Below are 16,298 nucleotides of genomic sequence, written 5' to 3'. Positions count from 1 at the left end.
TCAACAAAAAAACATGCGTAATCTCCCTGACTCAGCTGTTTGTTTCCTCTCGGGCAGATTTGGCTCAACCATAGCAAACCACTCCCGTCCCCGCGCTCTCGTGACCATCCCCGTGCCGCTCCCTATTGTATGATTGCCGAAGCCGGGCGTCGTGTCGCCGTGATCTCGAGCGCACCTGTTAGGATTGATTCATTGTCTCATCTAAGGTAAGGCCAATTTTTGTTTGAGTGTTGCCACGTTTTTACTTCTGGTGTTTCGTGTTCCGTGGCAGGTCCCGTAATTCGTATTTGCCTGCGTTTAAGTATGGCACACCCTACGGGCGAGGGAACGGGTGGGGGGTGAGACGCAAGGTGGTCAGTAACATTAATATCGGCCTTATGGGGACTGGCAAGAGCGAGGTGAATGAATCAGCCCCTACCCCCTCGTCCCCCACCCCCGCTCGCTCCAAGTCCTAACATGGGAGGACTGAAATTTGGCCACGATACCTTAAATGCTATTCTGGTTTCCCAGCCCATAACCCGTGGCAGACATTGATGAGTTGGTGAGAAGACTAGGAAAAACATGATGACTAGGCAGGTTTTGGAAACTTGTGGTCAGCAGTTTTTGAACTGGGATCAATTAACATGTAACACATGTACTGAGCTGGTCAGGTAAGCTACATTTGTGAGTGCAACCTGGTTCTTATGAGCAGTGAGCCCAGGTCAGGACCAAGTTCTGCCGAATTTCTCAAGTTAGTTGTGTTGATTTTTTAGCTTGGTTATTTGCAATTTCCCTGATACTCCTGATGCCAACAATTTTATTGGGGTTGGCAGAGTATTGTGCATATTTGGGTAATAAGCTGTCCTGTTTGGGCAACATTTTGTTAACCTTTTACACCCAGAAACAGTACCTCATATCAGATTTGGTGTGTGGTCTCAGTCATTTTGTACATAGAGTACATTGTGATATCTCCAATACCTACTTTAATTTGGTATTTTTGGAGATAGATAGTTGTGATAACCTGTCCCAAATTGAAAGCTGTGACCTACCACAGCCCCCATAACTTATTGTTGATATCTGCCATGGCTTGCAGACCTCATCTGTGTGCTAAAATTTGTGAAAGCTGGGCACCAACCTTTTGAGTTCTGTGATGTATTGTGTTACATGTGTGGTTTTTGGGAGGTATTGCTTGTGTACAGGACATCTTTGCAATAGTGTGTAATCTTTGGAGTCCAAATCTGGGATAGCTCATATTTCTTGTTGTATTTTGGGTCCAGTCTGCAAAAAATCCACCCTTTGTGCCTGATGTTTACACAAAATCCTTCCTGTTAACCTAGCACTGTCATGTACAGTGCTTAGGTGGGGGCAACATGTGCCAGTTTTTGAATAATTTTTATTTGTAAAGGCCTCAAGAGTAATTTTGACTGGACAAATTTGCAAAGTTATGATCATAAACAACTTATGTGCTCAGTTTTACATTTGTGTGTGCTCATATTACTGAGATGCTGGTGTTGTACCATAAATGTTCAATACAGGGTACGTTTTGCAGTCCGTCATGACGTCAGCATGCAAAAATCTATTCACTGCAAGACACTGAAATAGATTCTGTGTTCTGAGCTCAAAATTTGTTTGGGAAAATTTTTGCTTGAAATTTCCTTTGCAACATTATAAATCCCTTCAAAAATTATCTCTCTTTTGTTCTGAAATTGATGTTGACCATGCACCAAACTCTGGGGTCTTAGATTTATGACTTGCATATGCTGAGAAGGTCCTGGGCTGAGTTGGATATGTGCTACATTTGACATGTCGAGGGTAGCTTGTTTTTTTTTACAGTCTGGCCTTTTTTACAGTATGTCCTCAGAGCAGGTACTGAGTCAAGGTATAGGTTGGGCATAACTGGAATTCATGGTTTTGTGTATGGCTTCTTCCACTGATATTTTTACTAGCTGGTCATTGCTTCAGCTTCAAGTTCAAGGGAGGCTTGAATTATAGCCCAGCTTCAGCTCCATGCTCTCTTGAATTGCAGGCTTCAGCTTTGTCACAGTGGTAATATTTGCTGTATTTGTAAATTTGTGTTGCCTTAAACAACAGTTCTGCACAACCTATCACCCTAACATTCCACCATATTAAGGTTGAGACAGTATATGACTGAAAGCTCAAAACAGCCAGTCATTCTCAGGGCTTTTTCAAGATTTTATCTGAACCCTTGGAATAGATGGATCACTGGGATCAGAGCTCAGCCAAATGGTGCTTGTAGTGCGAGTCCTGACCCCTACTATCTGATCACACAATTTCATGGGAACAGCAGAATTTGGCTTTTGGGAAACAGAGCATCACATGGTCTATAGTAACACATTGGTTTAAACTTCAGTCAATGTACTTATAAGTAACTGGCCCTCAAACCACCAATGCTGTTAATCACAAAAATGTTTTTGTGCTGATGTCATCCAGTAACAACTGACAGTGACTTCCAAGCGGATTCTGCTGTTGTCATGATTACAGCAGTTGGGACTGTGGGTAAAAAGGGTAGTGGTATTATAAAGGATTCATAACATAATTTTGACTCAAAAAATAGAATTGATATATTTGTCATGTTGTCATGGTGCTGTAGTGGCACTACCTGGTGCTATTAGTAGATGAGACCAGTTCTGCAGTTTCACTAGGTTGTGCTTTTGAAATATGCCCCAAAGTTGGGACACTCCCCTTAAAGGGAGTGTTCTTTAAAGGGAGGAATAACAAGGCAACAGAATGCGGCTTCTCAAGTAGTGTTTTGCAAGTTGTACACTTTTTTCTCTATACACACATGTGTTGCGTGTTCTTTTACTTATTGTCATCTTTTCTAACATTATTAGGATTTGATAACCAGCACTTGGTCCTCATCTGAAATGCACACATATCTGAAAGCAAAACAATTTTATGCCGCATTCAAGCTCATATTGTCAGCCAACCAGCCAGTTTGTCTCACCATGATCTAAGCTTGCATACACAAGTATGATTGGTACTATGTTACAACATTGTTCAATCTTCATAGACTCATTGCTGGTCAATTTGAAGCTCAGTTGACAGCAGGTAACACAATACAGCCTGACAAAGGAAACTATGCAAACAGCTTGATATGGCACATTTGATCATCACAGCAATACCTTATTATAGTTCACATACACCTGAAGCCAGCCCTACTGACAACAGCACCAGGTTCCCCCGCGCTCGCGGCTTTGAACCTTGCCATGCGACTGCGTCTCGGACGCGCGCGGCTTGGAAGGCGTCTGAGGTCCGCTGGGTGACTGAATCTCCTCCGGCGACTGGGACGTGTCGGGGATCTGGTCCGGCGCCTCCCAGTGTTGCAGGATGTGTCCAGCCCGGTGGGCGACGTCCTCACCGGCGACGGCCGCGATCCGGCTCAAACACTGGCCCGTGTCCTGGCCCTGGATCCGCAGGGCGCACAGTTGCATCACCAGATGGGTCAGCACCGTGTCCTCGGGCAGCCGGCCCGCCACGTTCTCCGTCAGCTGCTCCAGCTTGGTCAGTTCCCCGTCATATATGAAGTCGCTCATCAGCTCCCGGTCGAACATCAAGTGTACGTGGTTGATGAAGAGGTAGATGGCGCCGAGCGCCGCCCGACACGACGTCAACCGCAGCAGCCGGCGCACGGGCGGTGGCGCCTCGCGCAGGTAGAGCGGCGCGCTGCTGAGGTCGTAGACCACGCGCTCAGACTCGGCATCGGAGAGCGTCAGTCCTAGGCACGTCATCCGGCCCGTCATCCGGAATGCAAAGAGATACAGCTTGTGCCGGAGGAAGAAGCCGATCATGTTGAAGAACGGCGTATAGCGGTGGTCTATGTCCTGCTGGCTGACGCCCTGGCCGAGCGTCTGCGCGTACGTGGCCACCAGGTGCGCCGGAAGAATGTTGACGATCCGAGGGTCGGTTTCGAACGGGAGACTGGCCGGGTTGGCGCGAGCCGCCGCCATGGACGTGGAGAGCTGGTCGAACGTCTGCATCAGTTCGCCGGTGAGCGGGTGCCCCTGCAGGCCGACATCCTGTATCAGTTGCACTATGCCCGCCTTGGCGCTGTCGGCTGACTGCAGCGCGGGCCCCGCACTACCTAACAGAGACGTCATGCTTTGTCCCATCGCCAACACCTTTTGGGCGGCGGCCATCAGAGCCACCTGTGGCGGGTCACCTCGACTCAGCTCGAACCTGAGCGTGGCGTCAATGAGACCGATGTTAAGTCGGGCCATTGTGACGGCACTGAGCATGGGCGGACTGCCGGGAATGCCCTCCGCTCCCTTGTTCTTCACGTCCCTGAGCAGCTCAAGCTGCGCGTGGTAAATGGTAAGCGCCGAAAGGGCCGGCGAGACCTGCTCCAGCGTCCCCGTCGCCTGCGTCGCATCCATTATCTGCGTCATCAGGCTCTGCTGCTGCGCCGCGCCCTCCCCCTGGACCATCGAGCCCAGCATGCCCTGCAGCACCTCCTGCTCGGCGGCGGTCAGCTGCTTGGTCGGTGGCGGCGGCCTGTTCTCCTGTGCGAGCGCCATCCGCAGCGCCTCCATGATCCAGGCGCTGGCGTCCGGCTCATTGGTGGTGAGGGAGGCGGCCGCGGCGAACATAATCCAGTCGTCGTGCACGGGGTGCGGGCCGCGCTCGGGCGCCAGCGCCTGCCAGGCGTCGCGCAGCAGGTCGACGCAGCGCGGCATGACGACCACGCCCCGGCGGATGTCGCTGCCCGCCTGGCGGATGAGGCTTACGGCGAGCGCCTCGGCGGCACCCTCGGCGCCGCCTGCCAGCAGCAGCTCGCGCAGCGGCGCGTGCAGCTCCGAGAGCGGCTCCGTCGATGAGAAGTCGAACCGGAACCGGTCGTCGATGCCGTAGATGTGCTGCAGAGGCTGCTGCCGGATCTGACGCACCACGGCCAGCGCCCGGGTCACATCGACCTCGCTGGCTTGACTGAGCAAGTTGTTGGCGGGTATGAAGAAGCTGGGGATGCAGTGTCGCTCCAGACAGCCTTGGATGCGGTCGAGCATGTTCAACGTGTGCTGGAAGATGTCGTGCTCCTCCCACTCGGTGACGTTCGCTGCCTCCAGTTCCCAGAACATGAGCATCTTGAGGTGATACGTGACCAGCACCTTGGGCTCCTTCATATACGCTTTCTGCATCATCTTGATGAGCACGTACACCTTTCTCTGGTTGGCGGTGAGCGACCGGGCCAGTCTCTTCTCGGGGTCTGAGAAGGAGATACGCCACTCGAGATCGCGCCGCTGGCTGCTGGCGTGCCCGGCGCCCACCAGCAGGCACCGACCGTTCTTGTCGATGTCCTCCCAGACATCGGGCGGTGGCCAGACCCGGCCGTGTAGTCGCTCCAGACACGCACGCAGCGCTGGCAGCTGCTCGGTCAGCGGCAGGGCCGGCACCAGGTCCTGGTCTTCGATGAAGCTGTACTCGCTGCGCTTGTCTTCGTGCTGCTCCTGCTGCACGTTGACGGCCGGCCCCTGTCGATGCACGAGGATGCCAGGGACCTTTTCCTTCAACTCCGCCACCACCCAGTCGTTGAAACCATCGATGGACAGGTAGCTCACCACCCGGTCGTCCTCGTCCACAGACTTGCAGCACTGCGTCAGGTCGGTGATGTGGTCGGACACCTGCGACGGGGCGTCGACCACGACGCGTGTGTATCCCTCGTGACTGGCCTTTGACGTGTCCATGTAGAACAGACCGGCCCCGCGCCGCGGCGCCACGGCGAGCTTCTTCATCTCCACCATCATGTCCACGTCAGACACCTGGTAGAAGGGCGCGGTCCCGGCGGCCGCGCGCTCCGTGTACGGCGGCACGGCCAGCCGCTCGATGGACGAGCCGGTCACGTGGCAGCCGTACTGCTCCTGAATGTCGGGCAGCTTGTCCAGGCGCTCCTGCAGCAGCCCGGTGTGGGTCGGCACGTTCTTCTCCAGGTCGTACACGGGCAGCAGGTAGCGCAGGGCCAGCGAGGCCGGACCCAGCGCCAGGCCGCTGACGGCGTCCCGCCGTGTCTCGGCCAGGAAGCGGCCCAGCGGCACGCGCGCTAGACTCGCCTCCGTGTACATGACGGGGGTGAACTGCGACTCTTCCGGGAGATTTTGTAGGCCGCGCATCGTCACCGAGGTGAGGTTCTGCGCCACGCTCACTCGCCCGGCAGCGGGTTCGCATTCCTCGCGCCGTCACAACTGGCGCCGCACGACTGGCGCCGCCTCGCGCACCGGCGGCCGAGCTGCTCCGCTTATCGGCGCCGCGTTGCGTCACGATTGGCGGCGCGGCGGGAGACCGCCGACGCGTCTGCTCCGGAAAATCCAACTGACGTCGTCCGTGAGTTCGTGGCGTTCTGCGCAGCGCGCTGGTGACTCATGGGTGTGTTGAAGGCCACGCGGGCCTTTGTTTGTTTGACCGCCACTTCCCCGCGCCCTCTCTCTACCGCTTCCCCGCGCCCTCTCTCTACCGCTTCCCCTTCCTCCATCGCCCGCTTTGCCCCTTTTTTCTCGGTCTCATTCTTTTTCGTTAGCCCATCGCAAACGCTCACCACTAACTAGCCCTCCCTCCTCCACGCGCGCCCTCAAAATAGCCGATCGGAACCACCTCACACGACACGTCGCGCGCGGGACGATGGCAGACCGGAGAATTGCCAGCCGTGATCATGCAGATGATGCCATTAACTAAGGTGATGGAGCCTGAACCGTCTGGCAATCATGCCGTTTGGTTTGGTCAGTGCGTTAAAAGTCCGCCCGCCGTGCGAGATTAGCAGGCGTTGGTTTACGTTTGTAGGATTATTCGCGCAAACTCACAAATAACACTACAAGAGAATACGCAAATTTTGGGCGCAAAATTACCATTGCAGTTGACGCGCCCGAAAACACAAATGAACGACAACAAAAAGAATACGCAAGTTATATTGTTTTCTGCATGATCATGTACATTAATCAGATAATTATCTTTGTGACACCCTTCATTATATAGCTACTTTTATTATCGTAATTGTTTGTTGGTTGCAAGGAACATATTTGTTGTTAGGCAGAGAAGTGTTCGGGGTGCATGCTGGTTGCCATTAAAAGGACAACGCCCGTGTAGTTATGGCCCCTCTACCCCGGCTTCGACCACTGAATAGTCTATTGGAGATCGCCTTCGGAAAGACGACGTGGTCGCTGTCTGTTTGACTACCGGCCATTTGTTAGTGAGCTGTAAACATTCAGCTCGCGTCCATCGTGCAATTAGCTTCAGATCTTCAGATGATACATCATATCAGATCTTCAAAGATGATAGCTTCAGATGACGGGCCGGTCGGTCCTGGTCGGGTCGTATACGTTGCAAACATCCTCATCGTTCGATCCAGTCCCACCCTGCCTGCAGTCTCGGTTGTAGCTAGAAGCTCGCCTCGCGCCGTGCCCATGTGTGTAACACGGAGGGTTGACGCGCTGCTCTGCCCCGCTGCTGCATCGGCGGGAGCGGATCCGCCACCGGGCCGCCACCGACCGGCGTCTACCGATGCGCCCGCAGGTCCAGTAGCTGAACACAGTCGCCATGGCCAGCGTACAGAGCCTGCTCAGTCTGCCCGGAGAACGGACCACCGGCCAGACTGTGCGCACACAGAACGGTGAGGCCACAAACCTGGGACGCGGCGCGGACGGGGAGGAGTGATCCAGACGGGTGGGTCCGGGGCTGGTGGTGGACCCGGCTGAATTCTTGCTGGGGCTTGTGGAGCGGTCATTGCCAGAGTTGCGCCGCGAGTGACCTGTCCCGTGCTCGTGGACGTACCTTAACGCTTACGTCGTGGGTCTGGGTGTCTTGCCGTAGCCAACAGAAATTCTCAGAATTCCGCAAGCGGGCAAAGAAAGGTAAACTAAAATAGCACACCTTACGGGAATGTTGCGAGTCTTCAGCCTATAATCGGTCCAGTCAACGGGCGCATGACATAGGATCTCGTTGGCATGCATTACTACAAGATCACGTAAAACACCCGCGGAGAAATTTGTCAAGGTTGAGCTCAGGCCACGTTTCTAACATCGCTTCACCTGGCCCACGTGTCGGTGTTGCATTGTCGGCTGGCCCGAACCTGGTCGTGTGTTTGAGTTGGCCGCACCAAGCACAGTCCTACCACACCTGTTGCTACTCGTGGCTCACCCGTCTGTTGTAACGACCAGCCGCTGGCCGGCGGTGTCACGCCTGACGCCCACCCGAGCTCGGTCACCGGACTGGCCGGGACGGCGGAACTGCCGCCGCCCGCGCGGGCGCGTGAGGGTGCGGCGCCGGCCTGGGCGGCGCGCCGCTGACCGGCCGGACGGCGAACTGCCGCCGCCCGCGCGGGCGCGTGAGGGCGCGGCGCCGGCCTGGGCGGCGCGCCTCTGACCGGCCGCGGCCGACCCCCCCCGACAGTGATGGCCGCCCAGTCGATCGCCAACATCGTCAAGTCTTCGCTGGGCCCCGTCGGCCTGGACAAGATGCTGGTGGACGACATCGGCGACGTCACCATCACCAACGACGGCGCCACGATCCTACAGCTGCTGGAGGTGGAGCACCCGGCTGCCAAGGTGCTAGTCGAGCTGGCCCAGCTCCAGGACGAGGAGGTCGGCGACGGCACCACCAGCGTGGTACGTTCCCCGTCGCGCCGGCCGGCGATGTCGGCGGAGATTGGTGAACGTGTTTCCCTGCTTGTTTTTCGCTTTGTCTCGGTGCGGGTTAACCGCGTGTCATGTCACCATGCGCGAGGATGCAAGCTGACAGCTGACGAACCGGTTCGGCCGTGGTTTTGCAGCTGCTGCGATTACGGGGAAGTCGAGTTTGTGTCAGGGGTTGAGGTGTCGTGGTTTATGGCGTCAGCTGCTGCGATTTCGGGGAAGTCGGGTTTGTGTCAGCGGTTGAGATGCCGTGGTTTATGGCGTCAGTAATGCTGTGGTCGAGGAGGGAGGTGTCGTCGGCGATACAGGCGTGTGTGTGTACTAACATCTGAGTGGTTTAAATATGTACGAGTAATTATAGCCCCTAGCAGCAACCTGTGGAGATCCTGTAAAGATGTTTCTGATGGTTTATGATGTGCCGCGGTTGACTGCGCTGGGCCGTGTGGCATGGATGTCATTTGAACAATTTTGACATATTGTCTATGATTTTGTTCTGGTGCATGCATTTAGCTAGAAATTCAGCATGCAAGACAGCATGAAAACGCAGATTACTAGCCGTAGAGTGGCTACATTTTCCAAGCGCAGAAGAACTGTGACTCGTTCATTGGACCAATGTGCTCAGTGTCACGTGGTCGGGGAATTTAGTGCCCACTCGTGACTTGCCGCTCACAGTTAATACTCGTTAAATTGGGCCTCGTGTACTATCAGCTGTTGGACGCTACCGCGCCATTGATGCTTGGCTTGTTGGCAGACGCGGTGCTTAATACCATCGGCATGCAAGCGTCACCGAATACCAATCGTGCGCAAAGCCTTTCAGGTCTCGCATGATGACCTTGTATCTGACCCCTGGTGGAGAGTGTTTACTGCGCGTCAAATGTCCAGGCGCTGCCAATACCGCACCCGTGGGACGTCTGCAGCCTCCTGCCGCCGCGCCGAACTCGGGATCGCCGTGACGGTGACGGGTGTCTGACGGCATCCGGGTTTGTGACGTCACGATCACCCCGCCGCAGGTGATCCTGGCCGCGGAGCTGCTGAAGAACGCCGACGAGCTGGTCCAGCAGAAGATCCACCCCACCTCCGTCATCGCCGGCTACCGGCTCGCCTGCAAGTACGTGTGCCGGGGCGGGGGAGACGCGTCGGTCAGGATGACCGCGGTGCCGGCTCCCGCGCAGCCGAGCCGTCGTTGTCCGTTATGCGGCGAGAGTTCTCAGCGTGACGCGTGTAGAGACTGGTGTCCACCCGGACGTGCTTCGTCGCCGCCTGGGTGGTGTACTAGCTGGACTCAGAGCTCAGCCGGCTGATGACGACTGCCAGCCGGCAGCGAGCCGTCTGTGCCGGCTGCTTGAGGCCCACAGATGCCCCGGTCGGGGCGGCCGTGACGTCACCGTCTCCTGACGCCCCCCCCCCCCCCTCTGGTCCGCAGGGAGGCGTGCAAGTACATTACCAGCCAGCTGGCCATGCCGATCGCCCAGCTGGACAGCCAGAGCATCGTCAACGCCGCACAGACGTCCATGTCGAGCAAGATCATCGGCGCCGACTCAGAGTTCTTCTCGCGCATGGTGGTGGATGCGGCGCAGGCGGTGCGCATCAGCGATGGCAAAGGCGGCCACCGCTACCCCATCAAGGCGGTGAACGTGCTGAAGGCGCACGGCAAGTCGGCGCGCGAGTCGGTGCTCGTGTCCGGCTACGCCCTCAACTGCACGGTGGCCTCGCAGGCGATGGTGAAGCGGGTGGTCAACGCCAAGATCGCCTGTCTCGACTTCTCGCTGCAGAAGACCAAGATGAAGATGGGCGTGCAGGTGAGTGCGGGGCCCCGCCGGTGGGACGCTGGCGCGAGACGGCAGTTCCTGGCAGGGCGACGGAGGACGGTTGGCGGAGTATGGGCCGCGCGCGCGCGCGCGGTGCCACGTCGGGGCGCTGTCGCCGTGGACAGTCCAGCGGCAGAGTGCGGGACAGTGACAGGCGGTGAGAGCGCGCGGAGTCGTGCTCGCTGGGCGATGCTTTGACGCCGTGGGCTGTAATGACACTGAACCTGGAGGGAGAAGGGGGACCGGCAGGCAGCGAGCCCGGAATGGTCGGACGGGGGGGAGGGGGGGGGGGGCTCAGTCTCATAGAATATGAGTCTGACATACGCTAGCATGCTATCATGTTCATGCCTGCTGTTTAGAGGTGTTGCGTGCTGTCCGAAAGGAGTTCAGCTTTAGCGCCGTGTTGTTGCCAGTCAGCTTTAGTTAGGGATTCCAATGGCGCCAATGTGTTAGGGGCTATCGAGTTCTCACCGAAGATTCAGCCGACGCTTTTAAACAGTATTTTCGTCACACAAGCGGTTATCAGCCAACACTCCCACAGCCTGCCCCCCAGTCCGGCGTCTGAAATACACTTAAACGCACTGAACACGTCCTGATGGGGCTGGTTATCACCTGCGTCGTCAAAACTGGCTCCAACAGCTGACTGGATCTCCATCAGCTGATGGCGTGAATCAACGGCGCTTTTGTTCCCTCTGCTCGCCTCCCAATTAAGGGCGTTAAACGAACGACCGTGGACAGAAAGAACGCTATGCTGGCGTGAGCGTCTGCCTGGCGCCTGTAACGTCGGCCGGCCGCCGCCAGGTGCTGGTCACCGACCCGGAGGAGCTGGAGCGCATTCGGCTGAGGGAGTCGGACATCACCAAGGAGCGCATCCAGAAGATCGTGTCGGCCGGCGCCAACGTGGTGCTCACCACGGGAGGCATCGACGATCTCTGCCTGAAGGTACGCGCGCCGGCGCCTCGTGCCGCCACACTTGGTGGTCTGCAGGCCGGCTGGCTGTCGGGGGCCGTCGCGGTCGCCGCAGCGCCTGCTTTAAGTCTGGCTGGCCCCACGTGCTGTGTGCGGTGTGTGGAGCTGTCGTAATGTTGGAGGTCACGCGTCTCGCAGACGCGCGGTGTCGGCTCGTGACGCGCCGTGTTGGCCGTCGGGCCGGGCGGCGTTTCGCTACCGGAGCTCGTGCTGTTGTGATGTGAGGGTGAGAGTGTGTGTGGGGGTGTGTGTGGGGAGGGGATTGGGATGTGTCGGGAAAACTGCGCAATTTGTGGACGTGCTGTCTGTAGCGGAACATAAATCGGGGGGGGGGGGGAGGGGGTGACAAAAAGAACTCTCGCGTACGAGAAGGAATGCTGCCAAGTCTGGAGCGGCGCATGCGCCGAGTTCTCATCTGCCGCCAGTCCTTGATCGACAGGGAACGGACGGAGTCCGTGTTGTGTCCGTTGGGTTTAGGGTCTGCGCTGTTTGTGCGCGAGTGACGGCATGCTGCTCTTGAGGTGTTGTGCAGTGGTGGCAGTCATGTGCTGTGTTCGGGGTCCATGGCTGCTATGACTTGTGCTACCAGCGGTTGCTGTTCTGTCTCCCGCGCGCCGTGTCTGGCTGCCATGGTCGGCCACTCGGGTGCCTGAGCGCCGCGGTCGGTGCCGCGCACTCTGCCAACCCCCTCTGGTGCTCGCGGTCGGCCACTCGGGTGCCAGAGGGTCGCGGCCGGTGCCGCGCGCTCTGCCAACCCCCTCTGGTGCTCGCGGTCGGCCACTCGGGTGCCAGAGGGTCGCGGCCGGTACCGCGCACTCTGCCAACCCCCTCTGGTGCTCGCGTCGGCCACTCGGGTGCCAGAGGGTCGCGCCGGTGGCCGCGCGCTCTGCCAACCCCCTCTGGTGCTCGCGGTCGGCCACTCGGGTTGCCAGAGGGTCGCGGCCGGTGCCGCGCGCTCTGCCCACCCCCTCTGGTGCTCGCGGTCGGCCACTCGGGTGCCAGAGGGTCGCGGCCGTGCCGCGCGCTCTGCCAACCCCCTCTGGTGCTCGCGGTCGGCCACGCGGGGTGCCAGAATGGTCGCGGCCGGTGCCGCGCGCTCTACCAAACCCTCTGGTGCTCGCGGTCGGCCACTTCGGGTGCCAGAGGGTCGCGGCCGGTGCCGCGCGCTCTGCCAACCCCCTCCTGGTGCTCGCGGTCGGCCACTCGGGTGCCAGAGGGTCGCGGCCGGTGCCGCGCGCTCTGCCAACCCCCTCTGGTGCTCGCGGTCGGCCGCTCGGGTGCCAGAGGGTCGCGGACCGGTGCCGCGCGCTCTGCCAACCCCCTCTGGTGCTCGCAGTCGGCCACTCGGGTGCCAGAGGGTCGCGGGCCGGTGCCGCGCGCTCTGCCAACCCCCTCTGGTGCTCGCGGTCGGCCGCTCGGGTGCCAGAGGGTCGCGCCCGCCGCCCGCCGCCACGCTGACGTCCGACGCGCGCCGTTTCAGTACTTCGTGGAGGCGGGCGCGATGGCGGTGCGTCGCTGCAAGAAGCAGGACCTGAAGCGGATCGCCAAGGCCACCGGCGCCCAGTTCGTCACGTCGCTGGCCAACATGGAAGGTGGGTGGGCGGCCGCCGCGTGAGGCTCGCTGCCGGGGACGCCGTCCGCAGCCGGCGGCAGCACTCGTCTCAGCCGAGGCCGCGCGGGGGACGAGGTGGTGCGTGCAGTGCAGTGTGGGAACACTGGCCAGCCTGTGTGCAGTTCAGTCCGATGCCTCGGCCTGTCTTGGTGATGATCACTGCGGCGCTGATCACTCGGTGAGGGTCGCTGCAGGAAGGTGGAGACACCGGTGAGACCTGGCGTACGGTCTGCTGACCAGACGTGGCTGGATAACGTGCTGGGGTGTGGGGCGGGGGGAGGGGGACACTAGTGAGACCTGGCGGACGGTCTGCTGGCCAGACGTGGCTGGATGCCGTGCTGGGGTGTGGGGGCGGGGGGAGGGGGACTCTAGTGAGACCTGACAGACGGTCTGCTGGCCAGGCGAGGAGAGCTTCGACGCGTCGGCGCTTGGCGACGCGGCTGAGGTGGTCCAGGAGCGCGTCTCCGACGACGAGCTGATACTCATCAAGGGGTGAGTACCGTGCCGCCGGTCCAGCGACTCGAGTCCGTCACTTGTCTGGGGTGTCCTCGTGTCGAGCGTCGGAGGTGCTGTGCTCGCTTCCTAAACTAAATGTCGGTGGATTGAGGAATTAATTTGTACAGTCTCAAGAGCGCAAACACGGACAGAACGTCTCGCCTGTTCCCCTGGATTGCTTCGTTGCAAATGGTGTGCGCGCCGCGGCGTGTCTTTGGCCATTTTAGCTCACTGAGGCGGCAGCGACCGTGTCAGCGTCCTTTTGCTCTCCCAAATGTCGGACATCTCGCCGAGCATCGCTGGTGTCTGTCTTACACGTCCTTCCCCTATCGCTATCCTGCCTCCTGCGTTATTTTGTTCGTGGGAGGCATGGCAGCGGCCATCGTAGCGCGCGTATACCTGGGCTGTCCAATCCCGATCAGGAGACGCTCCACATACACCACCACGCAGCGGTGGGCGCGGCACCCGCGCCGGGCCCGGCGTGGGTCACCAGACATGGCAGGCTGGCGGCGACGCAGCGTCAGAGAGTGTATTCGAGGTCACATGTGTTGGGCGGGCTGAGCCTGGGGCAGACTCGGCTCACAAGCTGGGGCTGCCCACGGCGGCGGCAGACTCGGCTCACAAGCTGGGGCTGCCCACGGCGGCGGCAGACTCGGCTCACAAGCTGGGGCTGCCCACGGCGGCGGCAGACTCAGCTCACAAGCTGGGGCTGCCCACGGCGGCGGCAGACTCGGCTCACAAGCTGGGGCTGCCCACGGCGGCGGCAGACTCGGCTCACTAGCTGGGGCTGCCCACGGCGGCGGCAGACTCGGCTCACAAGCTGGGGCTGCCCACGGCGGCGGCAGACTCGGCTCACAAGCTGGGGCTGCCCACGGCGGCGGCAGAGTCGCTCACAGACTGGCGCCACCCACGGCGGCGGCAGCTGGGCGTCAACCACAACACACACGGCTAATCCAACTGGCCAGGCGCGAGAGGTGCCGTCACTCAATACCCTGCTAGGTACGCCACGCACTCGGCAGGATCGCGATGGCGCGTCCTCTGACCGCTGCTGGTGGGCGTTGTCCCGACACCTGTGGCCCGTCTCGGTAATCAATAGTTCGCGCACTATCCACTTCACTAAGATTGCTGAGCGAGTGCCCAGCGCGCAGTTCACGTTGACTCACTCTACCAGCGGTGCCCAAGGTCCAGTCCACGTCGGCTCACTGCCCGTGGAGTGCCCAGCGTGTGGTCCACGTTGGCTCACTCTCAAGAGTGCCCGACGCATGTTCTCCGTCTGGTCAATCACGATTCCCCGGCGTATCGCGGGCGTCGGCCCGTGCTTCCGTGAAGCTCTCGGCGTTTTGTCCGCGTGCGCTGATTTGCTCTGGCAGCGCGTGACGGTGAACTCCGGGTCAGCTTACTTGCCCAGGCCGGAGCCAGATGCCTGCTTGCACCTCCCCAGAGGATCCAGCTTTTGACCCTGTCGGTGATTAAACCGGTAAAACACTGGGCAGCATCGTGCGCTCAGATGAAGTCATTATTCGTAGGCTATGAATGCTATTGTCAGTTGGTAACCCTGGCTTCTCACGCTAGGGCCAGTTAATTCCTAAGTTGTATGTCACATGCAAAACGAGCCAATGCACGACTTAAGCCTGCCCACGAGTCGGCCCTTTATCCGGGTGAATGCTGAAGTGTTCATGTGTTGTGGGGCCAATTCTCTCGCAGCTGATCAGGTCATTTGAAATGGACACGTGTGATAAGAAATAAAAACGAACATACTAATGGCGACAAGGCCCAATGTCGGTGACCACTTAGTGCCGTGATGATCAACACAAGGTATCGCTCCTGTACACCACAGGCCCGTATATCCGCCCTGTGTTTAATTCGTGTTATCGGCCACATGGAGTGACAGTTTTCGCCACGACAGGCCGCTGCCGTGGCGCGCGTCTGGCGCGGCGTCCCCAGTGGCGGCAGCGACGGGGCGCGGGCGGCACCGCCGGCGCCTGTGAGCCGACGACGGGTGCGTGACTAGCACTGACCGGCGGGCATGTGGGCGCGCCCCTCGGCGACACGGGACTGCGCGGCGCCGCGCCCGTCGACTCCGGCAGCACCCTGGAAACACGGCGCCGTCCGGTTAGCGGCCGCCACGGGACCTCTTGGGACTAGGACGGCACCGGGACAGGCCGGTGCGCCGCTTGGGGGGGGAGGGGGGATGACATCCGGTCTTCGGGTAGGTCCGATAAGTGTGTGAACAAATGCACGCGTCACGGATGTTTTTGCAACCCGTCACAGGATGGCATCCCCTTTCACGGCAACGTGCGATGAAACGGTACGCTTCTGACGTACGGCGCCTTGATGTCTGACGACGTCGGCACCGATGAACTATTAGAGTAGTCCGTCTTGCAACGACTCTCAGTTTGTGGCTGCCATGCTCAGCCTTGGGGCATTCTCTGACGGCACGAAGTGAGTTGAGGGCTGAATGAACGGTCAGGGAAGGTTGAGTTAGGAGTTATAGCTGACAAACAATTGGGACCAAATGCGATTCGTGCCGCAGCTCCTTTCGCACGTCATGGATTTAAGCCTATATGGGGTTAAGGTGAATGCTGTTTCTCAGAGATCAAGAAGCCGTAAGTGCTTCCAAACGACACCATGTTGCCATATCCGTAGTGCATGCTATCTACACGGCGAGGTTCTCTTGAAGTCTGAAACGCTGTGACGTCACCTGGCTGCCAGGCCTGAATCCCGCTTCAAAGGGTTAGCAGTCTCCCCAAGTTTGGCTGTGCCGGCGTGGTTGATTTCCCGTGGGTGTCGCCGGCCGAGCCA

The 16,298-nt window shown here is 59.0% G+C and overlaps 1 protein-coding gene across 1 annotated transcript; it reads left to right on the top strand.

Moving 5' to 3' along the window:
• The first annotated feature begins 119 nt into the window (after nucleotides 1-119).
• Nucleotides 120-13,513, top strand: LOC119100853 (T-complex protein 1 subunit alpha-like). The gene is made up of 8 exons (XM_037224024.1): nucleotides 120-206; nucleotides 7,495-7,591; nucleotides 8,371-8,585; nucleotides 9,623-9,720; nucleotides 10,036-10,411; nucleotides 11,222-11,362; nucleotides 12,870-12,981; nucleotides 13,403-13,513. The coding sequence occupies exons 2-8, from the start codon at nucleotides 7,519-7,521 to the stop codon at nucleotides 13,495-13,497; spliced, it is 1,110 nt and encodes a 369-aa protein (XP_037079919.1). The 5' UTR covers nucleotides 120-206; nucleotides 7,495-7,518; the 3' UTR covers nucleotides 13,498-13,513.
• The last annotated feature ends 2,785 nt before the right edge of the window (nucleotides 13,514-16,298 follow it).

This window comes from Pollicipes pollicipes, unplaced genomic scaffold (assembly GCF_011947565.3).
Source record: "Pollicipes pollicipes isolate AB1234 unplaced genomic scaffold, Ppol_2.1 Scaffold_4881;HRSCAF=5763_pilon_pilon_pilon, whole genome shotgun sequence".
In the NCBI taxonomy this organism is placed as follows: Eukaryota; Metazoa; Arthropoda; class Thecostraca; order Pollicipedomorpha; family Pollicipedidae; genus Pollicipes; species Pollicipes pollicipes.
This window is presented reverse-complemented; position numbering and strand designations above follow the sequence as displayed.

What these genes read in the sequence shown, in the direction of transcription:
- LOC119100853 (XM_037224024.1), top strand. Translation starts at nt 7,519, where the DNA reads ATGGCCAGCGTACAGAGCCTGCTCAGTCTGCCCGGAGAACGGACCACC. An exon ending in TCGACGATCTCTGCCTGAAG is followed by an intron (nt 11,363 to 12,869) that starts GTACGCGCGCCG and finishes GCGCCGTTTCAG; the next exon opens with TACTTCGTGGAGGCGGGCGC. An exon ending in GTCGCTGGCCAACATGGAAG is followed by an intron (nt 12,982 to 13,402) that starts GTGGGTGGGCGG and finishes TCTGCTGGCCAG; the next exon opens with GCGAGGAGAGCTTCGACGCG.